Source organism: Hemiscyllium ocellatum, chromosome 16 (assembly GCF_020745735.1).
Source record: "Hemiscyllium ocellatum isolate sHemOce1 chromosome 16, sHemOce1.pat.X.cur, whole genome shotgun sequence".
Taxonomy (NCBI): Eukaryota; Metazoa; Chordata; class Chondrichthyes; order Orectolobiformes; family Hemiscylliidae; genus Hemiscyllium; species Hemiscyllium ocellatum.
In genome coordinates, this window is record NC_083416.1 from 18,837,572 (window position 1) to 18,865,246 (window position 27,675).

The 27,675-nt window shown below is 46.3% G+C and overlaps 1 protein-coding gene across 1 annotated transcript in view; it reads left to right on the plus strand.

Annotated features, from left to right (window-relative positions):
- uimc1 (ubiquitin interaction motif containing 1) overlaps positions 1–25,056 on the plus strand; it is a 51,054-nt gene extending 25,998 nt beyond the window's left edge. Inside the window, exons 4-10 of the mRNA XM_060836731.1 lie at positions 124–1,155; positions 3,278–3,330; positions 6,583–6,674; positions 20,153–20,229; positions 20,912–21,077; positions 22,400–22,475; positions 24,803–25,056. Of these exons, the coding sequence (XP_060692714.1) occupies positions 124–1,155; positions 3,278–3,330; positions 6,583–6,674; positions 20,153–20,229; positions 20,912–21,077; positions 22,400–22,475; positions 24,803–24,806 (1,500 nt within the window). The 3' untranslated portion in view covers positions 24,807–25,056. The remainder of the gene's footprint in view (positions 1–123; positions 1,156–3,277; positions 3,331–6,582; positions 6,675–20,152; positions 20,230–20,911; positions 21,078–22,399; positions 22,476–24,802) is intronic.
- The last annotated feature ends 2,619 nt before the right edge of the window (positions 25,057–27,675 follow it).

Below are 27,675 nucleotides of genomic sequence, written 5' to 3' on the forward strand. Positions count from 1 at the left end.
GATGGTTTCTGTTACTCTGTCTATGGGGTTTGGACAATGCTTTGTTACTCTGGGTCTGGGTTTGAACAGTGGTGTGTTACTCTGGGTCTGCAGTTTGGATGGTGATATGTTGCTCTGTTTTAGATGCACAACCCACTCAGTAAGCATGCTGCTGCTAATTCCTTGTCCCCTGAGAGTCAACATGACCTGGAGCCCTGCACCCCTTGTGGATTGACCGAGTCAGACACGTCTGATGTTGACCTCAGCCCATTGGTGGTTCTGGAAAAATTGAGTGAAGATATCGTCCGCTGTTCGCAGGAGTCCAGCATTGTCTTGTCTCCAGAGAAGGAGCTGTCTCTCAGCTCCAGATCCCTTGTGAGGAACCTTCGAGTTAGCAATAATCATTCTCCTCCTGTAAGTGTCTCACCCTGTCAATGTGTTGACAGCTCTGTACAGCTTACACCCACGAAGGCAGTGAAGAAGCTGAAAAAGGCCACCAGTCAACTGAATGTGCAGAACTGCAGGTCCAGCACACTGTCAGCATCAGACCGCTTTAGCAATCCTGAACCAAAACTGGCGGAGAAGCAGGACAAAGTGATTTGCACTGGCTGCCATCAGTCTGTAGTGGAAAACTTTCAACAGACATTGCCTATCCTAAAGGACAGAAGAGGCAGAGAGCTGCAGTCTTTTGAGCAGCTGTGCATACAGAGTGAATGCTCAGGGTCAGTACCCATAAAGAACCATTCTCTAGAGAGCCACTCAAATGGCCTTAATGGAGTGGTTCATTATTTCTGGGGTATTCCATTTTGCCCAGGCGGTTTGGACCCAGATCAGTACACAAAGGTTATCCTATGCCAGCTGGAGACATATGAGCAGTGTCTGAAACGTGCACAAAGCCAGCTTCTGCGGAAATTAGAGTTTGGACCCCCTGTTCTGCCAGCGCCAGTGCCTAGGGAGGGTCAACGGCAAAGAAGGAAACTGTTAGCATCAGAGCAGACAATTGCCACAGCAAACGAGGACCAAGAGTCTGATGGAGAGAACAAACAGTACAGGGAGCAACAAGAGGAGCAAGGTGCACCAGAACATTCATCAGAGAGCGAGGAATCCACTGAGGAGGCTCAAAGAGATCATGAGGCTGGAGAAGCGTGGTCAATCAATGGAAACAGTCAACAGAAGGTAATGACATTGCTCTTCATGTTTTACACAGACCTTTTATGTATTTCATATACTAACGCAGCTCTCGTAATCCATGCAGAGACCCTGGTCTCATGTTTCATACAGTAAACCTGCTCTTATGTTTCATACATTGACGCTTCTGTCCATGTTACACACGTTGACTAACTCGCCGTTGTTCACACGCTGCCCCAGCTTGCCATGTTTCACGCACTGACCCCACTCACCATATTTCATGCTCTGGCTCCACTGTGTTTTACACATCGACCAGTGTTTAGCACATCTATCCCACGCATGTGTTACTCATGTTGAACGTGCTCTTCTGTTTTGCTCATGAAGCCTGCTATCATGTTTCCCACGCTGACCCTGCTCATGTGTTTCCCACAGTGATCCACTTTTGTGTTTTGCACGCTGACACCAGTTGTGTGTTTCGCATACTGATTGAGATTTCGGTGTTTCACACGCTGACCCCGCTTGCTGTTTTGCATGCTCGCATGTTTCTCATGCTGACCCCACTCACATGTTGCCCCCCCATTGATCTATGTTTCTGTGTTACGTACGCTGTGCCCACTCGCCTGTTTTGTGTGCTGACCCTGCTCATGTGTTTCCTACACTGATCAAGGTTTTGATGCTTTGCACGCTAACCCCACTCGCGGGTTTTGCATACTGATCCAGGTTTCTCTGTTTCCCACACTGACCCCGCTCACCTGTTCCCCACACTGATCCAGCTTTCTGTGTTTCCCACACTGATCCCGCTCGCGTGTTCCCCACACTGAGCCAGGTTATTATGTTTCGCGTGCTGACCCCACCCCTTGCGTGTTTCGCGTGCTGACCCCTCCCTTGCGTGTTTCGCGTGCTGACCCCCCATTGCGTGTTTCGCGCGCTGACTCCCCTCGCGTGTTTTGCATACGGACCCTGCTCACGTGTTTCCCACACTGATCCAGGTTTCTGTTTCCCACACTGACCCCACTCACGTGTTTCCCGCCTTGATCCAGGTTTCTGTGTTTCACAGGCTGACCCCACTCGTGTGTTCCCCACACTGATCCAGGTTTCTGTGTTTTGCATGCTGAACCCGCTCGCATGTTTCCCACCTTGATTCAGGTTTCTGTGTTTTGCACTCTGACCCCGCTCACGTGTTTCCCAAGCTGATCCAGGTTTCTGTGTTTGCATGCTGACCCCGCTCACGTGTTTCCCACGCTGATCCAGGTTTCTGTGTTTTGCATGGTGACCCCGTTCCTCTGATGTGCATGGTGAACCCTCTCGCATGTTTCCCACACTGATCCAGTTTTCAGTGTTTCGCATGCTGACCCTGCCCACGTGTTCCCACACTGATCTAGATTTCTGTGTTTCCCACACTGACCCCGCTCGCGTGTCCCCCACCCTGATCCAAGTTTCTATATTTCCCACACTGACCCCACTCGCATGTTTCCCACACTGATTCAGGTTTCTGTGTTTCACGTGCTGACCCTGCTCGAGTGTTTCCTGAGCTGATCCAGGTTTCTGTGTTTTGCACGCTGACCTCACTCGCTGTTTTCCATGCTGATCCATTGCTGTTATGCACGTGGACCCCACTCGCGTATTTCCCACACTGATCCGCGTTTCTGTGTTTCGCACGTTGACCCAGTTCCTCTGCTTTGCATGGTGAACCCATTCGCATGCTTTGCACGCTGACCCTGTTCGTTTTTTTGCACGCTGACCCTGCTCGTTTTTTGCTCGCTGACCCTGCTCGTGTTTTGCATGCTGACCCCACTCGCATGTTTCGCACTCTGATCCAGGTTTCTGTGTTTAGCCACTGACTCCACTGGCTTGATTCACACGCTGACCCCGCTGGCATATTTCCCATGCACACTGACACCGCTCTAAATGTTTCATGCACTGACCACGCGCCCTGTGTCGCTCACGCTGCCGACGCTCCCCGTGTCGCTCGCTCCCGCTGACCGCGCTCCCCGTGTCGCTCGCTCCCGCTGTCGGCGTCGTGCGCCGACCGACCATGCTCTCAGTGTCGCTCACACTGACCCCTCTGTCCGTGTCGTACGCAAACTGACCACGCTCTCCGTGTCGCACACAGACTGACCGCGCTGTCTGTGTTGCACACACTGACCCCACTCCATGTGTCTGTTTGCAGTCTCCAAATTTGTTTATTGAAGAATCTCCGGAGATGAACGATAAAGTGAACAGGTATGGAAATTAATTGCTCATTATGAATCATTTCTCCTGTTGTTTAATTTATGTGGTGCTGTTTATATTGTGATAGTTTACTTCCACCGGCTTCAGTTACAGTTCGTATATCTACTCTCTCTGCATTCTTAGACTTTAGATGGATGCTTTTATGAGCCCTGTTCTATTTTTTCCAGGGTTGGGATGTCACTGGCTACTGTTATGGAGCGGAGTTTGACACCCTCTCTGAGAGCTTATATCCTAAATATCCAAAAGCAGCACCTCATCTCATAATCTGTGAAACAAATGTTTAAAGGAATCTCTGGTCTCCACTTTATAAGTAACAATTTATTTATTTAACCCTAACAGTGAACAAGTTAACAGAATTACTAATAATTTCCCCAACTACAAACTATTCCCTTACTGATCTAAATTCTACTTGTATGCTGTTCCAATAAAATCCAGTTAAAAGAAAACTAACTTAAAACTTAGACTCTCAAAGTTCACACAGGATGTGTCTTATGGAATGTTCCGCTGTCTCTCCAGCCATAAATGTCTTTCTTCTGCTGATCCTTCTTTCAGGGATGTTTTCTCTGGGAATTCTTCTGCTCTGAATGTGTCTCTCTGTTGAATTCTGGTGTCAGGGACATTATCTAAGAGAGCTGCCTACCATTATGAATAGGTGGTGCTTTTTTAGAGAGCATGAAGATTTCAGTGAGGGCGAGATGTTTTTCTCAGATGACAGTTTACTCTCCCCCTCTGTCCAGTTGGCCTCTCTTTTATACCCATGATGACATATTAATTTCTTTTCATTCAGATTAGTTTGAGTTAGTCAAAAGAGAGAGATCTTATTTGTCATTTCTACAATATACAACTGATACAGTAAAAAAAAAGAGACAGCATTCCTCCAGGGCCAAGGTGTCACATGCATAGCACAAACTACATGGCAGCACAGTGGCTCAGTTGTTAGCACTGCTGCCTCACAGCACCAGAGACCCGGGTTCGATACGTGGGTTTCCTCCGAGTTTGCTCCCACATTCCAAAAGATGTGCAGGTCAGGTGAATTAGCCATGCTAAATTGCCCACAGAGTTAGGTGCATTAGTCAGAGGTAAGTGTAGGGGAGAGGAATGGGTCTGAGTTGCTTCTCCTTCGGAGGGTCAGTGTGAATTTGTTGGGCTGAAGAGCCTGTTTCCACACAGTAGGGAATCTAATCTGCACGCTCAAACAAACGGGAGCATAAAGTGCATGAGAAGTGCAAAACAAGCAGGTTACAGTGTAATAAAAGAATGATAAATAATAGACATTTTTCTAGCAATAATTTGAAGTCATGCAGTTCATGGGAAAGAGTCCATCATACAGTTTTAAGGAGCCTGATGGGTTAGGGGAAGAAACTGTTGCACAGTCTGGCACCGAATGCTCCATTATCTATCAGATTTAAATTTAATTGGGTTTTGGTATCTCGGGCCTTGTTAAATTAATTGGCTAATATTCAAGCTGGTTGCCTTAACTTCAAAACAAGTCTTAGTTGTCAACCACACATCCAGTTGACACACATAGAACAATACAGCGCAGAACAGGCCCTTTGGCCCTCAATGTTGCGCCAACCTATGAACTATTCTCAACTCATCCCCCTATACTATCCCATCATCATCCATGTACTTATCCAAGGATTGTTTAAATCTCCCTAATGTGGCTGAGTTAACTACATTGGCAGGTAAAGCATTCCACACTCATACCACTCTGAGTAAAGAACCTGCCTCTGACATCTGTCTTAAATCTATCACCCCTCAATTTGCAGTTATGCCCCCTCTCATAAGCTGATGTCATCATCCCAGGAAAAAGTCTTTCTCTGTCTACCCTATCTAATCCTCTGATCATCTTGTATGTCTCTATCAATTCCCTCTTAGCCTTCTTCTTTCCATTGAGAATAGACCCAAGTCTCTCAGCCTTTCCTCATGAGACCTTCCCTCCAGTCCAGGCAACATCCTGGTAAATCTCCTCTGCACCTTTTCCAATGCTTCCACGTCCTTCCTGAAATTTTACGACCAAAACTGTACACGATATTCCAAGTTTGGCCGCACTAGCGTTTTATATAGTTTCATCATGATATTGCGGCTCCGGAACTCAATCTCCCTACCAATGAAACCTAACACACCGTATGCTTTCTTAACAGCTCTATCAACCTGGGTGATGGCTTTCAGGGATCTATGTGCATGGACTCTGCACATCCACACTACCAAGAATCTTTCCATTGACTCAGTACTCTGCCTTCCTGTTACTCTTCCCAAAATGTATCACCTCACATTTAGCTGCATTGAACTCCACTTGCCACCTCTTAGCCCAATTCTGCAGCATATCCAAGTCCCCCTTCAACCTGCAACATTCTTCCAAACTGTCCACTTGACATTGACTTTAATGTCATCTGCAAATTTACTAATCCATCCACCTGTGCGTGCATCTAAGTCATTTATAAAAATGACAAACAGCAGTGGTCCCAAAACAGATCCTTGTGGCACACCACTAGTAACTAGGCTGAATATTTTCCATCAACCACCACTCGCTGCCTCCTTTCAGAAAGCCAATTTCTAATCCAAACTGCTAAATCACCCTCAATCCTCTGCATTTTCTCCAACAACCTACCATGTGGAACCTTATTAAAGGCTTTACTGAAGTCCATGTATACCACGTCAACTGCCCTAGCCTCATCTACATGCTTGGTCACCTTCTCAAAAGATTGTGAGGTTTGTGAGACACAACCTGCCCTTGATGAAACCATGTTGACTATCTGAAATCAAATTGTTGCTTGCTAGATTATTATAGATTTTATCTCTTTATAATCCTTTCCAAAACCTTTCCTATAACAGAAGTAAGGCTTACTGGTCTGTAATTACCTGGGTCATCTCTACTGCCCTTCTTGAACAAGGGCATAACATTTGCAATCCTCCAGTCCTAAACCTGTAGACAATGACGACTCAAATATCTAAGCCAAAGGCTCTGCTATCTCCCCCCTAGCTTCCCAAAAATCCTCGGATAAATCCCATCCGGGCCCAAGGAACTTGCCTATTTGTGAGGGATATTGGTGTATGAGGAGATTGTGGCATGACGTGATGGTGGAAGATGGTGCTGTGGGATATGGAGGGCTGGAGGCAGTGCTGTGGCAGGGTATGAGGGGTAGTGAAGACATACTGCATGGGTTTTATATTTCTATTTGTATAGGGTGCCTCATGATTTTTCTCTTCATGTCTTTAAACCCATCCTGTTTGTGTTCTCAGCGAGCAAGTGGAGTCTGAGGAAAGCAGAGGTGTGAGTTCCAGTGTGAGTGGTGATGTTCAACCAGAGGATGATGTTATGTTTATTTGTGCAGGTGAGTTCTAAGTATGTTGGTTTAGGTGTAAGAAGCTAGTTTTCAGGGTGTGAATTCTCACTGTGTGCGTTTTGCAATATATCTCTTCTGAAAACAGGTCATAGAACATAGAACATAGAAAGATACAGCGCAGTACAGGCCCTTCGGCCCTCGATGTTGCGCCGACCGAATCCTACCTAACCTACACTAGCCCAATAACTTCCAAATGCCTATCCAATGCCCGCTTAAATGACCATAAAGAAGGAGAGTTCACCACTGCTACTGGCAGGGCATTCCATGAACTCACAACCCGCTGTGTAAAGAATCTATCCCTAACATCTGTCCTATACCTACCACCCCTTAATTTAAAGCTGTGTCCCCTAGTAACACCTGACTCCATTAGCGGTAAAAGGTTCTCAGTGTCGACCCTATCTAAACCCCTAATCATCTTATACACCTCTATCAAATCTCCCCTAAACCTTCTCTTCTCCAATGAGAACAGCCCCAAGTGCCTCAGCCTTTCCTCATAAGATTTTCCTACCATTCCAGGCAACATCCTGGTAAACCTCCTCTGCACTCGTTCCAATGCCTCCACATCCTTCCTATAGTATGGCGACCAAAACTGCACACAATACTCCAGATGAGGCCGCACCAGAGTCTTACACAGTTGCAACATGACCTCAGGACTCCGGAACTCAATTCCTCTACCAATAAAGCCCAGTACACCATATGCCTTCCTCACAGCACTACTTACCTGGGTGGCAACTTTCAGAGATCTGTGTACATGGACACCAAGATCCCTCTGCTCATCCACACTACCAAGTAGCCTACCATTAGCCCAGTAATCCATCTTCTTGTTACTCCTACCAAAGTGAATGACTTCACACTTAGCTACATTGAATTCCATTTGCCACATTTCTGCCCAGCTCTGCAACTTATCTATATCCCGCTGTAACCTACCACTTCCTTCCTCACTATCCACAACTTCACCGACTTTCGTGTCATCCGCAAACTTGCTTACCCAGCTTTCAAGCCCTTCCTCTAGATCATTTATAAAGATAACAAAAAGCAATGGTCCCAATGATCCTTGTGGTACACCACTAGTAACTGCACTCCAAGATGAACATAGTCCATCAACTACTACCCTCTGTCTCCTTCCAGCCAGCCAATTCCTAATCGAAACCTCTAATGTATCCTCAATGCCATACCTCCGTAGTTTTAGCATTAGCCTACCATGGGGAACCTTATCGAACGCCTTACTAAAATCCATATACACAACATCTACTGCTTTACCCTCGTCCACTTCCTTAGTCACCTTCTCAAAGAACTCAATAAGGTTTGTGAGGCACAACCTGCCCTTCACAAAACCATGCTGGCTATCCTTGATCACGTTATTCCTATCCAGATGTTCATAAATCTTATCCCTTACCATTCTCTCTAAGACTTTGCCCACCACTGAAGTCAGACTCACTGGCCTATAGTTACTAGGGCTATCCCTACTCCCTTTCTTGAACAAGGGGACCACATTCGCTATCCTCCAGTCCTCTGGTACTATTCCCGTTGACAATGACGACATCAAAATCCAGGCCAATGGCTCTGCTATCTCCTCCCTAGCTTCCCATAGGATCCTAGGGTAAATGCCATCAGGCCCAGGAGACTTATCTATTTTCATCCTTTCCAATATTCCCAGAACCTCTTCCCTGCATATTTCTAGGCCATCCATTCTAATCATTTGTGACTCCATATTCACATCAGCAACAGTGTCCTGTTCCTGAGTGAATACTGATGAAAAGTATTGATTTAGTGTCTCTCCAATCTCCTCCGCCTCCACACACAACTTCCCACTACTATCCTTGACTGGACCGATACCTACCCTAGTCATCCTTTTATTCCTGATATACCTATAGAAAGCCTTTGGGTTTTCCCTAATCCTACCAGCTAAAGACTTTTCATGTCCCCTTCTCGCTTCTCTTAGCTCTCTCTTTAGATCCTTCCTGGCTACCTTATAACTCTCTATCGCCCCAGCTGAACCTTCACGCCTCATCTTTACATATGCCGCCTTCTTCCCTTTCACAAGGGATTCCAATTCCTTACTAAACCACGGCTGCCTCACAAGGCCCTTTACACCATGCCTGACTGGTACATACTTATCGAGGACACGTAGTAGCTGCTCCTTGAACAATCCCCACATCTCATTAGTGTTCTTCTCTTGAAGCCTGTTTTTCCAATCCACACATCCTAAGTCATGCCTCACTGCATCATAATTTCCCTGCCCCCAGCTATAACTCTTCCCCTGCGGCGCACACTTATCCCTCTCCATCACTAAAGTAAAAGTCACCGAGTTGTGGTCACTGTCCCCGAAGTGCTCACCTACCTCCAAGTCTAACACCTGGCCTGGTTCATTACCTAGAACCAAATCCAGTATAGCCTCACCTCTTGTTGGCCTGTCTACATATTGTGTCAGGAAACCCTCCTGCACACATTGATTAGATTAGATTACTTACAGTGTGGAAACAGGCCCTTCGGCCCAACAAGTCCACACCGACCCGCCGAAGCGAAACCCACCCATACCCCTACATTTACCCCTTACCTAACACTACGGGCAATTTAGCATGGCCAATTCACCTGACCCGCACATCTTTGGAATGTGGGAGGAAACCGGAGCACCCGGAGGAAACCCACGCAGACACGGGGAGAACGTGCAAACTCCACACAGTCTGTCGCCTGAGTCGGGAATTGAACCCGGGTCTCAGGCGCTGTGAGGCAGCAGTGCTAACCACTGTGCCACCGTGCCACCCACATTGGATAAACACCGACCCATCTAATGAACTCGAGCTATAGCTCTCCCAGTCAATATCTGGGAAGTTAAAGTCCCCCATAACAACCACCCTGCTACCTTCACTCTTTTCCTGAATCATCCTCGCAATATTATCCTCTACTTCTCTAGGACTATTAGGAGGCCTGTAGAAAACACCTAACAGGGTGACCTCACCTTTCCTATTTCTAACCTCAGCCCAAACTACCTCAGATGGCAAGTCCTCTTCCATCGTCCATTCCACTGCTGTAATACTATCTTTGACAAGTAATGCCACACCTCCCCCTTTTTTACCCCCATGTCTGATCCTACTAAAACATTTAAACCCTGGAACCTGCAACAGCCATTCTTGTCCCTGTTCTACCCACGTCTCTGTAATGGCCACAACATCGAAGTCCCAGGTACCAACCCACGCTGCAAGTTCACCTACCTTATTTCTTATACTTCTGGCATTGAAGTATACACACTTCAATCCACCCTTCTGTTTACAGGCACCCTCCTTTGAGATCGCTGCATTATTCATAACCTCCCTACACTCAAGGTCCTGTACCCTAAAGCTACAGTCCAGGTTCCCATGCCCTGGCAGAGTTAGTTTAAACCCTCCCAAAGAGCACTAGCAAACCTCCCCCCAAGGATACTGGTGCCCCTCAGGTTCAGGTGTAGACCATCCTTTTTATAGAGGTCCCACCTTCCCCAGAAAGAACCCCAGTTGTCCAGAAACCGGAATCCCTCCCTCCTGCACCATCCCTGTAGCCACGCATTTAACTGCTCTCTCTCCCTATTCCTCGACTCTCTATCACGTGGCACGGGTAACAAACCAGAGACTACAACTCTGTTTGTTCTAACTCTGAGCTTCCAACCTAGTTCCCGGAAAGCCTGTCTGACATCCTCACCCCTCTTCCTACCTATATCGTTGGTGCCAACGTGGACCACGATCTGGGGCTGCTCCCCCTCCCCCTTAAGGACCCGGAAAACACGATCAGCGACATCACGTACCCTTGCACCTGGGAGGCAACATACCAAACGTGAGTCACTGTCGCCCCCACAAAACCGTCTGTCTGTACCCCTCACTATGTTGAACTGAATGCGTTTAGTTACTGTAAGGTGCATGCAATGTAGTTTAAATATCTCAAGCTGACAGGTGACTAACATTGATGGACCATATGCTGTACCTATGTTGGAAGTATTTGATGTGGGCAATGTAAAGAGTTTTTTTTCAGTTTAAAAGGGTAAAGGGAAGCTTTACTGTCTAGCTGACTCCATGCTGTTCCTATACTGGGAGTGTTTATGGGGACAGTACAGAGAGCTTTACATTCATTTAAAAGAATAGAGCAAGCTTTACTCTGTTGCTGTTGCTGCTAATTGTGAGCTGGAAGATGGAGGCTTGCTTGCTGCTGATGCTACTGATTGGGCCTGCAGTCTGGAGCCACTATTGCTGCTGCCTGGAGTATCTCCTGCTGCTGACTGAGTTCTAGAGCTTGGGGTCTCTCTTGCTGAGTGGCATGTGCGATTCTGGAGTGTCTCCTGTTGCTGTTGGTGAATCTCCATCTTAAGGTACAATCCAGATTGAGTTGTAAATTGGACATTTTTGTCACATGAAGATCACAGCAGCCAGCTGCCTTGATTGACTGGGGATGATCTGAGGGACTGGGAACTGCGAAGCAGTGCTGCTTGAAGAACTGGCGATTGGGAGGCTGTTACTAACTGAAGTACTTCACTGTTTGGAAGAGGAGGTGGAGTGAGATCCTTTGGAAAAAATGATGATTCTAGAACATTCACACATCAATACTGGGCCACACCTATGCAGGGGTGACTGCATACACTCAGCCCCTGTGCTTTCAGGGACCTTATTGCATTTCTTCCTTATCGCTAAAAAGTTATACTCATCCCATTATTATAATTAAAGCTTACCATGGTGGTAGTCACCCCTACCATGGCACTGTGCCCATCGTGTATGGGAAGACTGTGTTCTCCCAGGGGAGCGAGCAGTGGTGCATCTCACCCTGGAGAAGGGGCTTAGTATGGGTGCGACAGCCCAGAGGATTGTTTTATTGAATGTCCCACGTTTCATTCTATTGAGCTCCAGTGGCAACTTTGAGGGGTGAGATCGGGGAGTGGCACTCATACTGCTCTATCCTCAGGAGGCCTGCCGTTGTTACATTTACTGCTTCCTGGCCCTGGAGGAGGAGGATTTACAGTGGGGCTGCATACTGTCCCTGTTAGTGAATGGTGTGTGGTGCCACACATGTAAAGAGGTGAAGCACCTCAGAAGAAGCTGCTTCACCTGTAGAGGTGCTGCACCCACCCAAGGAGCCACTGCTGGCCCTCCCCCTGTGGACCCACCTCAGCCCCTACAAGAAGGAGCTGGGCCAGTTGTGAATGACACCACGTCACCTGTCAGGTAGGGGGCAGAGTATCCAAGGGGCAGGAAGGCCCATTGTAAGATGTGCAGACGGTACCCCAGAAACACTCTGTGATCCTAGCATTGTTTCATCTCTTGCTTGGCCCAGTATCCACGTTGCCATCCAGTCACCTCAGGCCGATCGAGATAGCGCGATATATGGAGCCTGGCCTGAAGCCCATTGACAAGACCTGCAGTCCTGAGGCCATGGTGCCTCTGGTTTCTGCTAGCCCCACACACTGCTTCAAGCGTGTTGGGACAACCCTGGACCACACCCACTCCCCTGCCATTCCACATCCCCTTTCCCCACCATCTCCCACCACCACCTCCCTCTTCCCCCTCCTCCTTTCCACCCTCCCTCTCTCCACCCTACCCCCCTCCCCCACTTGACTCTTCTCCGTCTCTCCCTCTCCTCCGTCTCTCCCTCTCCTCTCTATAAAGGAGGCAGCATTAGATTTGGTGCTCATGATTGAGGACCCTCTTATCCGCATCAGCAATCTCCCGGATTTTCTCTTGGTAATTCTGGATGCTGAGACAAGGGTTTGGTGGATTGGACCAGAAGGATTCTCAACCACACTGTTCCAAACTATCGAGCACTTACAAGCAGCCCAGAAGTGGACAGGAACACAAAGCCGCAGTGCTCAAGTTTCCTCTGTCGTGTCAGAGAATTGAAGGATAAAAATGATCCTGCTCCCAACTGATAGATTTAACAGTGATGATGGTGACTCAGTACTGTTGCCAAGAAGATTACCATAGCCATCCTCAACATCAATGACAGAGAGAAGCACAGCGCAGACTTTATATTCTCTTCTGTATATTCTCTTGCTCCTTGGGGAGTGGAGTTGTGATGTGTCTTCTGCAAGAATTCCAGAGCAATTGGAATTGACAGTGCATATGCCCCTTGTGTTCTGACCACTCCCTGCAGCAGTTGCAGTTCGCTGATCACAATCTGGTGTGGGCAAAGCTCACTCAGTTCCAGAGTGAGGGCCACATACTGACGCTTCAGCAACGTGCTGGGACTCATTTAGAGTTGCCTAGAAAAGCAATAGGCGTTTCCCCTATTCCCGAGAGAACTTAGGACACACAACACTACAGGTCATTCGGCCCATGATGTTGTGTTGAACATTTAACTTAATCTAAGATCAACCTAACCTACACACCCCCTCAATTTACTGCCGTCTATGTGCTTGTCTGGCAGTCACTTAAATGACCCTAATGTCTCTGACTTTACTACCACCGCTGGCAGTGCATTCTTCGCACCTACCATTCTTTGCGTAAAGAACCAACCTGTGACATTTCCCCTATATCTTCTTCCAGTCACCTTAAAAGTATAACCCTTCATCATGGCCATTTCTGCCCTGAGGAAAAGTCTCTGACTGTGCTCTATCTATGCCTCCTATTATCTTGTGCATCTCCATCAAGTCACCTTTCTTTCTTCTATCCAGTGTGAAAAGCCCAAACACACTGAAACTCTCCTCATAAGACAAGCCCACCAATCCAGGCAGCATCCTGGTAAATCTCCTCTGCACCCTCTCTAAAGCATCTACAGCCTTCCTATAATGAGGTGAACACAATATTCCAAGTGTGGTCTAACTAGGGTTTTAAAGGGCTGCAGCAGAACGTCCCAGCTCATAAACTCAATCCCCCCGTTAGTGGAAGCCAAAACACCATATGCTTTCTTAACAGTCCTATCAACTTGGATGGCAACTTTGAGGGATCTGTGTACATTTGAAATCAAGATCCTGCTGTTCCTCCACACTGCCAAGAATCCTGTCTTTAACCCTGAATTCAGCATTCAAATTCAACTTTCCAAAATAAATTACTTGGCATTTATCCAGGTTGAATTCCACCTGCCACTTCTCAACCCAGCTCTGCATCCTGTCAATGTTTTGTTTTAGCCTGCAACAGCCCTCAACATTATCTGCAACATCACCGATCTTTGTGTCATCGGCAAACTTACTAATCCACCCTTCCACTTCTTCATCCAAGTCATTTATAAAAACTACAAATAGCAGAGGCCCAAGAACAGATCCAGCAGAACACCACTGGTCACCGATCTCCATGCGGAATACTTTCCATCCACTACCATTCGCAGTCTTCGTTCGGCCAGCCAATTATATGTCCATTCAGCAAAATTTCCCTGTATCCCATACCTCCTAACTTTCTGAATGGGCTTACAGCAGGTAACCTTATCAAATGCTTTACTGAAATCCATATACCCTACATACCCTACCCTACCTTAGTCAACTTGTCTCATCACATCCTCAAAGAACTTAAAAAGGCTTATGAGGCATGTCCTGCCCCTCACAAAGCCATGCTGACTATCTTTAATCAAGCTATGTTTTTCCAAATAGTCATAAATCCTATTTCCAGTACCTTGTTTACCACAGACATAAGACTGACTGATCTGTAATTCCCAGAGATTTTCCTATGCCCTTTTTGAACAACATTTGCCTCCCTCCAATCAGCCGATTGCTACTCCTGGGGAGAGTGAGGATGCAAAGATCATCGCCAGAGGCACAGCAATCTCATTCCTCGCTTCCCATAGTAACCTTGGATATATCTAGTCCAGCCCTGGGGACTTATCTGTCTTGATGCTTCCCAGAATTTCCAGCATATCCACTTCTTTCATATCAATCTGTTCAAGCCTATCGACCTAGTGCCAACACTGTGGACCATCAACAAGGTCCCCCTCTCTCGTGAATACTGAAGCAAAAAAACATTTAGGGTCTCCCGTATGTGGTGGAATGTGGGCAAGACTCTCATCCAGGTATTCTGTCAGGTGTACACATGAGAATTGACAAATAGGTGAAAATTTAGGCTCGAGGAATTGGCAAAAGGAGTGGTCAACAAAGAATCACATCACGGTCAACTCAGTGAGGACCCTGCCCTGCTGGAGGTGTGCGAAGAGAAGATGCACTTTGAGATCTGCATCTTATTGGTTGTCAGGAGCATACATGAGGACATAAATCCAGTTCCTCAACATTAGACAGCAGCTCCCTCTCTTTCTACCTGCTGGAAAAAAGGCACAGCGTCCATCAAGAGTTCCTTTGCTACTAGCTGATGACTCATCCTTTGTCTCAGATCCAGAGGTCATCAGAGCCCAACATTTCATGTGAGGACCTGCTGTAGTCAGCCTGGAGTGGGCCAAGAGGCTTAATGCATCTTTGAGCCTGGAGGAGCTGACTGGTGCACTTGACTGGCTCTCCAGGCGTTAGTCCCCAGGGCTGGACAGGCTAACCTTGATGTTCCTCAGGCTGTTCTGGAATATCCTGGGAAGTGACTACTCTTGGTGCAGGATCATCATTACTGTGTTGCCCAAGAAGGAGGGAATTTATTAAAGGACTGATGTCTGGCCTCCCTCTTTAACATGGACTATAAAATTGTTGCTAGGGTATTTTCTTCTTGTCTTAGCCTCGTGCAGGATCTCATGATTCATCCAGACCAATCCTATGTGGCCCCAGGATGCCACCTGGTCCGGGACATGGTCCTTTGTTCCCAGGGGGCTTGACTGTTGATCAGGAAGAGGCATTTGACACAATGAATCACGATGATCTGCTCAGGACTTTGCAAGCTCTCAGTTTCGGGCTGCACTTTGACATCCAGATCTGACTTCTGTGCACTGCAGTGGAATGTCTAGTGAAGGTTAACAGGTCCCTGATGGTTCCCCTTGTACTTTGGGAGAGAAGTACATCAGACTGCCCATTGGTTATATTCTGTCAGCGTGAAGCCATTCTTGTACCTCTTGTGGAAGCAGCTGTTGGGGCTGGGGCTGGGGATTGTCCTTTTAACATTCACCGATGACCTGCTCATCATGTTGATGGACCCGACAGGCGTACAGAGGATGTGCAAGTGCAGGCCGTCTACTTTGCGGCATGCTTCACGAGCATTAACCGGAGTAAATGTTTGGAACTTCTGGTTGGTCTGTGACAGATGGACCCTCTGCTAAAGGAGTCTTGGTGCTTCTCATGGTGTTCCACTCCCACTCTATCTGGGAGTCAATTTTCACTCTGCCAAGGAATCCTGGTCAGCGAATTGGACATTAAGCTGATTGTCTAGGTGAAATCCAACATCACTGAGGATGTTGGATAGGAATACTCAGCGTGTTGTCTTTGAGGGTGTGAGTGTTATTTATAAACCAGCCAGTTGCTCCCATCTTGTGGTTACCGGCTGGTCACTTTGGTCCCCCGCCCAGGGTTTGTCACATGTATTGAGAAAAGGCTGAGCTTTACTGGGACAAAAAGTAATGCTGGGCTGTTGCTGCAGTTCTGAGACTCTGGTTTGGGGAGGGGGTCAGCCACTGGTGTGCTCCCGCATCCAGAAGGTGACTTTCTGCCGTCAGACCCTGGAGCAATACTTTTATGTCAAGCCTCCTCTAAGGTCGTGTGTCCTGATGGCATATTTCTTACATCGTTAAGACATGCGGTTTCTGTTTACAGCTTGGTCCTGCCTTCAGATCATCTTCCAGGAATTGCTTGTTTTTCCACTTGAATCTGATCAAAGTTTGGGACTTGGTTCATGCTGGAGTGTTCTCCCTGCAGGACTGATAGCTGGAGAAAGGAAGCCGCTGCTCAGGCACAGGTTCCACCATCAGCCTGGTTTCTGCTGGCTGATAGAGGGGAAAGCTCAGGAAACTAGGCTGACCAGAGTCCAAGATGTGTTGGATGGGAAACAAGCTGTGAATGACACCAGCAAAGCTTAGCAAAAGGCTGTCGCTCAACGTCCGGTTCCCAACACAAACCATCCAGAGCCTGATGGGCCAGGTATTCAGTCCCAATGTGTTGTGTGAATTAGTAGGGACTCGGGAGTGCGATGGGTTTCCGAATGAACTGACTCCTATCTGTCTGGAACTTGACCATGGCCCTTCCAACAGACCCTTCCCTGGGACGCAGCACCCCAGATCTGAGTCATCTCAGGGAAATCTGCCCCATGACCTTTAGAATTGCACCAAGGTGTTTCACGTATGGGAAGCTTCTGCACTCTCCACTTTCTAACCTTTTTCTGCTGCTGAGCATAATGTTTTACACTCTGGTGGTGGAAATCCCCAGAAATCTCCCTTTTCCAATGAGGATCTGGGGTGGAGAGTGCTCCATATAAGTACTCTAATTGCAAGGCAATGCATAGTTTAGGTGACCTGGACAAGACAGTAAAGCACATTTACACTGAATGTTTTTACTTGCAGCCCCTTTGTAACTTCTTAGTGGCTGCTCCTCAAGTTTTGGTTGCACTTCAGTTCCACGCTTGTGATATGTGGGCATCCTGTGCCGAGAGAGGTGGACAGTGGAATTCATTGCCACAGAAGGCTGAGGAGGCTAGGCCATTGAGGATATTTAAAACAGAGAAAAGTCCTTGATTGCCATGAGGATCAAAGGTTGCAGGGAGAAAGCAGGAAAATGGAGTTGAAAAGCCTATCAGCCATGGATTGAATGGCTGAGCATACTTAATGGATCGAATGGATCTAATGTCTGCTCCTGTGTCTTATGGCCTTGTAGTCTAAGTGAGACAGCCTTCTTGGGGAACTGCTCCTGGGCCTGGCCAAATTGGCAACAAACCAGTTCAGGGCAGCCAATGGTGGAAGGGCTTATTATTCCAGACTGTCTGCTCCTCTTTCACAGTTACGTCTATGTTCAGCTATCCCTGGAGAGAGAGCATGCATTGCTTACTGGTATGATAGAATAGTATTCTTCTATTCCCTTGCCATCCATGGCTCCTGAATCCTGCCATTCCTATCCTTCAGTTTTGCAGGGACATGCATGTTCTGTACTTTAATCAACTGTTTTTTAAAAGATGTAGGTTTGCCCTCAAATAACTGCTCCTAATCCATGTTCCCCAGTTCCTGTCTACTTTGACTGTAATTGGCCCTTACCCAATTAAGCACCATCACCCAAGGGCCACTCTTGTTCTCATCCATAACTATTCAAAATCTTATGGAGTTATGGTCACTTAAGCCCAAAATGCTATCCTACTGAAACATCGAACACCTGTCCCAGCTCATTCCCTAATACTAAATCTCGTATGGCCTCCTCTCAGGTTGGATTGTCAATATACTGTCTCAAAAACCTCACCTGAAAACATCTAACAAATTGCTCTCCACCAGAGCCCCTAGCTCAAAGGGAGTCTCAGTCAATAAGAGGAAAGTTGAATTCACCCATGACAACTACCCTACTTTTTTTCACACCTTTCCAGTTTCTGACTACATATCTGCTCCTATGGCTGTTGGGACGTCTATAGAAAACTCCCAATGTTGTGAATTCACCCTTCCTATTCCTGAGCTCCACCCATAATGCCTCACTGCACGATCCCTCTAATGGGAGCTCCCTCAACACAGCTGTGATGTGACCCCAATCAGGAATGCAACTTCCCCCATCCCGTTTGTTTCCCTTTCTGTCTCATCTGAAACTGATATCCTGAAATGTTGAGCTGCCAGCCCTGTCCCTCCTTTAACCATGTCTCAGTATTGGGAATAACATCATAATTCCATGCAGTAATTCAAGCTCTTAGTTCATCTGTCTTACCTGTTATGCTACAGACCTCCAGTCACTCTGAACTCTGCAACATTCCTTTGCCTGCTCTTACTCTGCACTCTGCATATCTTTTTACCAGTCCCTGCACTTATTGGCCTGTAGTTCCGATTCCCCACTTCAGCCCCACACTCCTGACCAACAGTGCAGGGAGTGGCGAACATGTCTATAGGCTTTCTTGGGCCTCATCAAGATGGCCATTAACAAGTCTAGGCAGGGGATCAAAGAAGCGCTCGTCATTCTGTCATGGTTACACCTGCATTTGGGTCTCCCTGGAGAGGGAGCACCTGGTGCACATCTGCATGGTTGAGGGCTTTCAAGACTGCTAGGTGCCATGGGACCTGGAATGCAGTATTAACCTAGATAATGATATTCTGAATTAGTTCATTGCTACTGTTTCCATTTTACCCTTAAGTTTGCTTTTGGTTTGGTGCTCTGGGAAGAGGACTATTTTATTTTCCCTTCACATTGATTTTGGATCCCTTGGAAGAACCAAGGGGACTGTTAATTTAGTCCCGAACTGTTCCTGTGCCAGGTGTACCTGATGCGGATCAGTGTAAGGGGAATTTTATTTTTAGTTGAAATGAGCCGGAGAGCTTCCTCTGGATTTTAAACCATTGTCTCTATCCTAGGAAAATTCAGTGAAGGGGGAACAGGAGGGTTTATTTATCTTTTTTTGTTCCATTTGATTTGCTTGAGTTGTATTTTATATTGGCCCCTTGTGGTCCCTGCTCCAAAAGAGGTTTGCTGAGGTCGGGGTCAAGGGCGAGTTTTTTTTTGTTTGTTTCTTTTATTTTTGGTTATTCCCGAAGTAATAGGGTATTATTTTTATTTAACAAAGTCAAGGAAGCTTTTAGTTTCTGTTTCAAAAGAGTAGAGTGTGTCTTACTCTATATTTCACCTGGTGCTGCCCCTACCCCAGGGGTATCTGGTGGAGGCATTTTCGGCAGGGTCTTTGTTTTTGCTGTTTATACCCTTTGTTTAAAAGACTATAGAGTCAGGAGAGCTTTACTTCCATTTCACTTTCAGTTTAAGAGTAGAGAGATTTTCTCAGTATTTAGCTTTGTGCTGACCTGGGAATGTTTCACAGGGACCATCTGAAGGGAGCTTTGCATTTAGTTTAAAAGAGTAGAGGGAGCTTTCTTTTATATCTAACCCTGTGCTGCACCTGTGCTGGGAGTGTTCGATTGTGACATGCAAAAGGTGCTCTACCTTCAGTTTAAAAGAGTAGCGGTCACTTCATTTTTAGTTTTATAAAGTAGAGGAAGCTTTACTGTGAATGTAAGTTTGCTCATTGAGCCGGAAGGTTTGTTTTCAGACGTTTCGTCACCATACTAGGTAACATCATCAGTTAGCCTTTGGTGAAGCACTAGTGGTATAGCCCACTTTTTAATTCTGTGTTTAGGTTTCGTATAACCTTGGGAAGCTTTGCTGTGTATCTAACACCGTGCCTGGACGTACTGCATGGGGACTGTGTTGAGAGAGTTTTATTTTCTGTTAAGAGTAGAGGGAGCTTTGCCTTCAGTTTGAAAATGTGAATGGAGCTTTGCTGTGTAATTAACACTGTGCTCTCCCTGTCCTGGGTGTTTTTGATGGGGACAGTGTCAAAGAAGTTTTACTTTCAATTTAAAAGAGGCTTCATTCCGTGGAACTTGACATTAGGTTGGTCAGTATCTCCTGTGTTGTTCCTGATGATGCGTCACAATATGTTTATGTCGGGGACTCTTGCGAAGTTACAGAATGTTTCCCTGTTATTCCGCAGAGACCCAACAGACCTTCTCTGAAGATGTGCAGTCAGAGAGCAAGAACTTGCAGGAACCTGAAATGGCCACAGTGCAGGTTAGTCAGAAGAGAGAGCTCCAGTGTAGATATTGTAGCTTAAAACTGTTGTTTTCCTTTTGTTGTACTTCTTTGTATTTGAGCCCTATCGTTTCTAAAACCACATGAAATAATGAGCTTTTCATCCAAGTTCATAACTCTTAGATCCAGTAAGAATTTCAGATGTGAATAAAAAAGAGCATTTAGGAAGAATATTTTCATAGAGCATGGAGAATGTAGAACTCACTGCCCCTTTAACTGATTGCTAACACAACACTTCCTCATTTCAGAGAAGGTTTAATGTATAAATGAGGGCATCAGGGCAAAGTCGTTGATGGGGGTGGGAACATGTGAAGTTTATAAACCAGGCTTGGATTAGTTGGGTCATATGGGCTAATCCAAAGATGTGCAGGTTAGGTGAATTGGCCACGCTAAATTGCCCGTAGTGTCAGGTGCAGGGGTAAATGCAGGGAATGGGTCTGGGTGGATTGCTCATTGGAGGGTCAGTGTGGACTTGTTGAGCCGAAGGGCCTGCTTCCACACTGTAGGGATTCTAATCTAATCCAACTGTAAATTGGGTAACCTAACATAGTAATGGAGCGATGGTAAAAAGTGCTCTGTGGTGCCGTTTCTGTGAAAATGTTGCCTTTCTGTTACTTGTTTTGTTGAATATCGCTCATTCTCTCCTATGCAAACCTCCCAGGAACCTGCAGATGTGGTACTAATCGATGATGATTCTGAGGAACTTTGTCCTGTCATACCTAAGAAAACTTGTGTTGAGTGTCCGCTTTGTGGGCAGCGCTTCCCATTGGAAAAAATTGAAGTGCATGCAGCCGATTGTAATGGGACCAGACACGGAGACTGGCAAGGTACGAACGTCTGTGTCTCTGGATAGGGGCAGTTCTTTGCTGGGTGTCCACCAGTTTTCTCTTTAAGCAGTTGCAGTGCTACTTATAACCTCTGGGTGAGCTGCATTACCGTGGGCCGCATGGTAGCTCAGTGCTTAGCACTACTGCCCCACAGGAACCGGGGTTAGCACTGCTGCCAGGGACCCAGGTTCGAATGTCTGTATGGAGTTTGCACATTTTCCTATGCTTGTGTATCCCCCGGGTTCTTCAGTTTCCTCCCACAATCCAAAGATGTGCAGATTAAGTGTATTGGCCATGTTAAATTGTCCCATTGTGTTCAGGGATGTGCAGGTTAGATGCATTAGTCAGGGGTAAATGTAAAGTAATTACATTTACTTTACATCCCAGGGAATGGGTCTGGGTGGGTTACTCTTTGGAGGGTCAACGTGGACTTGTTGGGCCGAAGGGCCTTTTTCACACTGTAGGGATTCTATGATCTTTTGTAGGGATTCTTTGAGTGCACAGTGGCTCCACCTGCTTTGTAGGCATCAACTGTGCAGGAAACATAACACAATATCAACCATGTATGAAAGAACAGATATTAGAAGACCCAGTTCAGCATTTATTGTTCATTGCCACTGTATGGGCTGGGGATGTCTCAGTATTCAGTGGCTAGGTGTCTGAACTGTGTCCAGTGATGGAGTTTCTCAACTGTCCCAACATTTTGTGTGGTGGCTGTCTAGAATGTCCTAGTGTCCAGAATGTGGCGTGTCCAGGGTAGGGGCTGCCTAGACTGTCTCAGTGTCTGCTATGCGAGGATGTCTAGACGATCCCATAACCTGGGATTGGGTGTTAAATTATCTACTCCTGTTAGCTTCCTGCAGCTGTGGTGGATCATCCCTTCACCTGCTGTGCTCAGACATGGAGACACTGGTGGAATTTCTCATTAGTCTGCACTGCCAGACTACCAAGCGAATGCATCCTTCCTAAGCTGCTGTGTCCACAGGTGAACATGTAATTCCCGATGAAGGGCTCTTGCCTGAAATGTCAGTTCTCCTGCACCTTGGATGCTGCCTGACCTGCTATGCTTTTCCAGCACCACATACTCGACTTTGATCTCCAGCATCTGCAGTCCTCACTTCTAGGTATTCCAGCTACGTCCATCTGAAGTTGTATATAACTGCAATGATGCCCCATCCTTTTGTATTGCAGACTCTGGAGGTGGAGACCAGTGGGTTTAGAGTTTGAAGCTTGATGTTAGTTTTGATAGCTACTCAAATCAACTTTGAAGGAATTTAAATATTTGGAACCTTCTACCATATTCTTGTCTCCTCTACTCACAGTGCGGATCCGCAGCAAGCCACGCAGAGCAAGCAAGCAGAATGGCACAAATGGATGCATCCCTTCAGTACTCAAACAGTGAGTCCTGAGCCAGCTCACCAAATACTCAGGGAGAGACCATGGGCCAGTGTCACAGTGTAACTGGGAATATCTGCTGTGATGAGCCTATATAGATATGTCGGTTCCAGTGCGCATGTGTTTTGTGTGTGGCTATGTATCTATGCTTTTGTGTATAGGTGAGTGTCAGTTTAATAGTTGATAGTAGTGTGCGGTTCATGGTGTCCCTTTGTGTGAGGGCATGCTGATGTATGCCTTGCTATGAGTTTTAGTAAGTGTCATGAGCCTGTGTTCTGAGAACGTCTGTTTTGATTGTGTTGGTTTGGATGTGTCATTGTGCATTGGATTGATGTGAATCTGGGAATTGTGACAATGTCTCAAGTTCATTGTGACATAAAAGGAGGCCATTTGACTTGGAAATTTTATACTAGCATTCTGGAGAGCAACCCAGTTAGTTCCATTATTACTCACCTTGAACAATTGAAATTTAAAGAAAGCCAGTATGGAGGAGTTAAAATAGTTCTCAACTAACTTACTGGAATTGTTTTGATGAGGTAACAGAAAGGTTTGATATGATACACATGGACTTAGAAAAAGCATTCGATGTAGTGCCATGCAGAGTAAAATTAGAGCTCATGGAATTAAAGCCACAGTATCAATATACATACAAAATTGTCTGAATGACAGGAAACAGAGACTAATGGTTAATCAATGTTTTTGAGGCTGCAGGAGCATCTGTAGTGGAGCACCGCAAAAGTCAGAACTGGGAATCTTGTTTTTTTTCTGATATATATTAAAGATCCTGGTGTTTGGGGTATGGGGCACAGTTGGAAAATGATATGAAACTTAGAGTTGTAAATTGGGAAGAAGACATTCACAAGTTGGGGGAGCAGGCAGACAGGTGGCTGATGAAGTTCAGTGCAGAGAAGTGTGGTAATTTACTTTGGCATGTTGAACATGGAGCGATGTTATAATACAAGATGATACAGGGTCAGAAGGGTATTGGTATAAATGTGCCTAAGTCATTGAAGGTGGCTAGACAGGTTGGGAGAGCAGTTAATGAAATATTGGGGCATGAGCTTTAGAAATCGGCACAGAGGACAAAAGCAAGGAAATTAAGATAAACTAGTACAAAGCAGCAGTTCAGGCTCATCAAGAGTATTGTGTCCAGTTCTCAAGCGTTACACTTTAGGAAGAAGGTGATGACATAGAGAGGATGTGGAAATGATTCACAAGAATGTTCCAGGAATGATGAACTTAAATTTATTGGAGACGTTGGGAGAGTAAGAGAAGAGAAGCAAGAGGAAATTTGGGAGAGGCATCAAAAATTATTTATGGTCTGGACAGAGTCGGAGGGACAAACTAATTGTATTGATCAAAGAATTGAGAACCAGGTAAGGCAGTGAAATAACATTGGGTAAATTGTCCTATAAGAAGACCGTCAGGCTAAGTAGCCTCAGTCTATGCTGATTCTATTCCTTCATCCTATTGAAGTTAGTCTTTTGCTAATTTGGACGTTCCACCTTTGGATTGTACCTGGCTTTTTACCACCATTAATCTAACTTCATGGCTGAGTGCTCTCCCTATAAATACTTGGCCCAACTCAAGCCATGTCCAATTGGTTGTCTATGTGGATTCCCTACTGTTACAGCTAATATCCTTCCTCACTATTGCATTAATTTCCTCTTTAATAAGCAATGCAATTCTGCCACCTTTTCCTTTTTATCTGTGGTTCCTAAATACTGTGTGCCTCCGGATATAGAGTTTCCATCCCTGCAAACATTTCTCTGCAATCCTAACTATATTAAGTCTATTTTCATCTGCTTGTATGATCCATGCATTATGGCACAAAGCTTTAAGTCTTGTCTTTTATGTTTCTTATCCCATTCTCATTATTTTTCACTGTGGCCCTGTTTGATCTTGGCCTTTGATTTCTCTGCCTATCACCTTTCTTGTTCCCCTTTATGTCTTTTGTTCTGCTCATTGATTCCCCTTTCTCTCTCTCCTTGAACAGGTTCCCATCTCCCTGCTATCCCCCTGCTCTTCAGTGTTGTAGTTCGCCAATCTTATATGAAGACACTCAGTGTGGTAAATGTATGCATTGTAATCCTATCCGTGTTCCTCATTGTCCTCCTTTGTCTACTCCTTTCTAAAACGAACCTACTCCCTTTGCTATGTTGAAGCATGAGCATTGACAGGACCATCACCAGCTTGGAGGAGAGGGGATTAGAGAGGAAGGGCATCACCAGGTCAAGGTGCGGGACTTTCCCTGTGTCTTGTTCTGTATGTCAGTGATTAATTACGAAGATTTTATGATGTTCATATTTGCCCTCTTGATTTTCCCACAGGTAATGGGAGTTGAGCAAATGTATGGAGTTTAACTGAATCTCATACACTTGCCTCCAATCCAAAGGCCTTGTCCTGATTGACGGACTCTGAATCCTCTATTAATACCGACCAGAAATATGCACTACTCAAAGTCCAGCACTGTGAGGGGCCCTGCCTATACAATCACTGCAGCCTGGAGATTACCACCAAGCACTTCACATTCCAGGACCAAATGCCACATGTAAATAGTCTTTCATTAAAATCTTCACTTATACTACGTCTAAATGTTCATTTTGTACAGTGATAGGCAAATGGGTTACTTAATATCAGTTAACCATTTGGGTTCAGAACATGGTTGGGTCTGCTCATGGTATGTCTGCAGGCTGCTGCCCGGCTGGGTCTGCGCCCAGGCCGCTGCCCGGCTGGGTCTGCGCATAAACTCCATTGAATGCAGATTTACAGGATAAATTCCAAACAAAGACACACAGGCTGAATCCCAGCTTTTCTACCAGACTCTGAACCAGTGAAAATTAACATGAATTAACAGACGAATGATACTTTGCACCAATTAGTACATTACATTTAAAGTCGATAAAACAAATATATGCCTTAGATACGGAAAGGGAATGCCTGTCATTGTGTAAGGTGCTAAATAGTTACGCGATTCTATATTATGCTATTCTTTATTCACACAGGGAAGTTAGAAATCTTAATGGGCAACAGCTTTTACCTGAGCTTTGTGGTTACGATTATGTTCTATGTGAATGGTATTGTCTGGTTGCTTGTGTCTTGGTATTAGACTGGTTGGTTGGGTCTGTGGGACAGTATCTGGTTGGATGGGTCTCCCTGTGGCCACTGTTGGGTTAGTGGAATCTGTGTAGAGGAGCCTAAATCAAAAACAGAAATTTCTTGAGAAAATCAGCAGGTCTGGCAGCCTCTGTGGAGAGTAAACACAGTTACAATTTTGAGTTCAAGTGACTCTGCCTGGTTAGTTGGTTCCATAGGTTGGGCCCTGACTGGTTGGCTGGTTGGTTCCATAAGTCAGGCACTGTATGGTTGGTTGGGTCTGTGTGTGGGATGCTGTCTGGTTGGTTGGGTCTGTGTGTGGGATGCTGTCTGGTTGGTTGGGTCTGTGTGTGGGATGCTGTCTGGTTGGTTGGGTCTGTGTGTGGAATGCTGTCTGGTTGGTTGGGTCTGTGTGTGGAATGCTGTCTGGTTGGTTGGGTCTGTGTGTGGAATGCTGTCTGGTTGTTTAGGTCTGTGTGTAGGATGCTCTCTGGTTGGGTTTGTGTGTCTGCTGTCAGGTTGGTTGAGTTTGTATGTAGGATGCTGATGGTTGTGTCTGTTTGTCGGTACTGACTGGTTTGTAGGGTCTGAGTGTAGAATGCTGTTTATTTGTTTAGATCTGTGTGTAGGATGCTGTTTAGTTGGTTAGGTCTGTGCGTGGATACTCTGTGGTTGGTTGTCTGTGTAGGGTGCTGTCTGGTTGGTTGGGTACATGTGTAGGGTGATGTTTAGTTGGCTGGATCTGTGTGAAGGATGCTGTTTAGTTGATTAGGTCTGTGTGTGGGATGCTCTGTGGTTGGTTGGGTGTGTGTGTGTAGGATGATGTCTGGTTGGTTGGGTTTGTGGTGTGGGATGCTGTCAGATTGGTTAGGTCTGTGTGGGGGATGCTGTCTGGTTGGTTGGGTCTGTGTGTGGAATGCTGTCTGGTTGGTTGGGTCTGTGTGTGGAATGCTGTCTGGTTGGTTGGGTCTGTGTGTGGAATGCTGTCTGGTTGTTTAGGTCTGTGTGTAGGATGCTCTCTGGTTGGGTTTGTGTGTCTGCTGTCAGGTTGGTTGGGTCTGTGTGTGGGACGCTGTCTGGTTGGTTGGGTCTGTGTGTGGGATTCTGGTTGATTGGGTGCATGTGTGGGATGCTGTTTAGTTGGTTAGATCTGTGTGAAGGATGCTCTGTGGTTGTCTGTGTAGGGTGCTGTCTGGTTGGTTGGGTTTGTGTGTAGGATACTGTCTGGTTGTTTAGGTCTGTGTGTAGGATGCTCTCTGGTTGGGTTTGTGTGTCTGCTGTCAGGTTGGTTGAGTTTGTATGTAGGATGCTGATGGTTGTGTCTGTTTGTCGGTACTGACTGGTTTGTAGGGTCTGAGTGTAGAATGCTGTTTATTTGTTTAGATCTGTGTGTAGGATGCTGTTTAGTTGGTTAGGTCTGTGCGTGGATACTCTGTGGTTGGTTGTGTCTGTGTAGGGTGCTGTCTGGTTGGTTGGGTACATGTGTAGGGTGATGTTTAGTTGGCTGGATCTGTGTGAAGGATGCTGTTTAGTTGATTAGGTCTGTGTGTGGGATGCTCTGTGGTTGGTTGGGTGTGTGTGTGTAGGATGATGTCTGGTTGGTTGGGTTTGTGGTGTGGGATGCTGTCAGATTGGTTAGGTCTGTGTGGGGGATGCTTTGTGGTTGGTTGGGTGTGTGTGTAGGATGCTGTCTGGTTGGGTGTGTGTGTGGGGTGCTGTCTAATTGGTTGGGTCGTATGTTGGATGTTGTCTGGTTGGTTGAGCCTGTGTGTAGGATGATGTCTGGTTGTGTCTGTCGGATGCTGTCTGGTTTGTAGGGTCGGTGTGTAGGCTGCTCTATGGTTGCGTCTGTGTTGGTGAGTGGGATGCTCTGTGGTTGGTTGGGTCTGTGTGTGGGATACTCTGTGGTTGGTTGGGTCTGTGTGAAGATGCTGTCTGGTTGGCTGGGTCTGTGTGTGGGATGCTGTCTGGCTGGTTGGGGCTGTGTGTGGGATGCTGTCTGGCTGGTTGGGGCTGTGTGTGGGATGCTCTGTGGTTGGTTGGGTCTGTGTGTGGGATGCTGGTTAGTTGGTTAGATCTGTGTGAAGGATGCTGTCAGGTTTGTTGA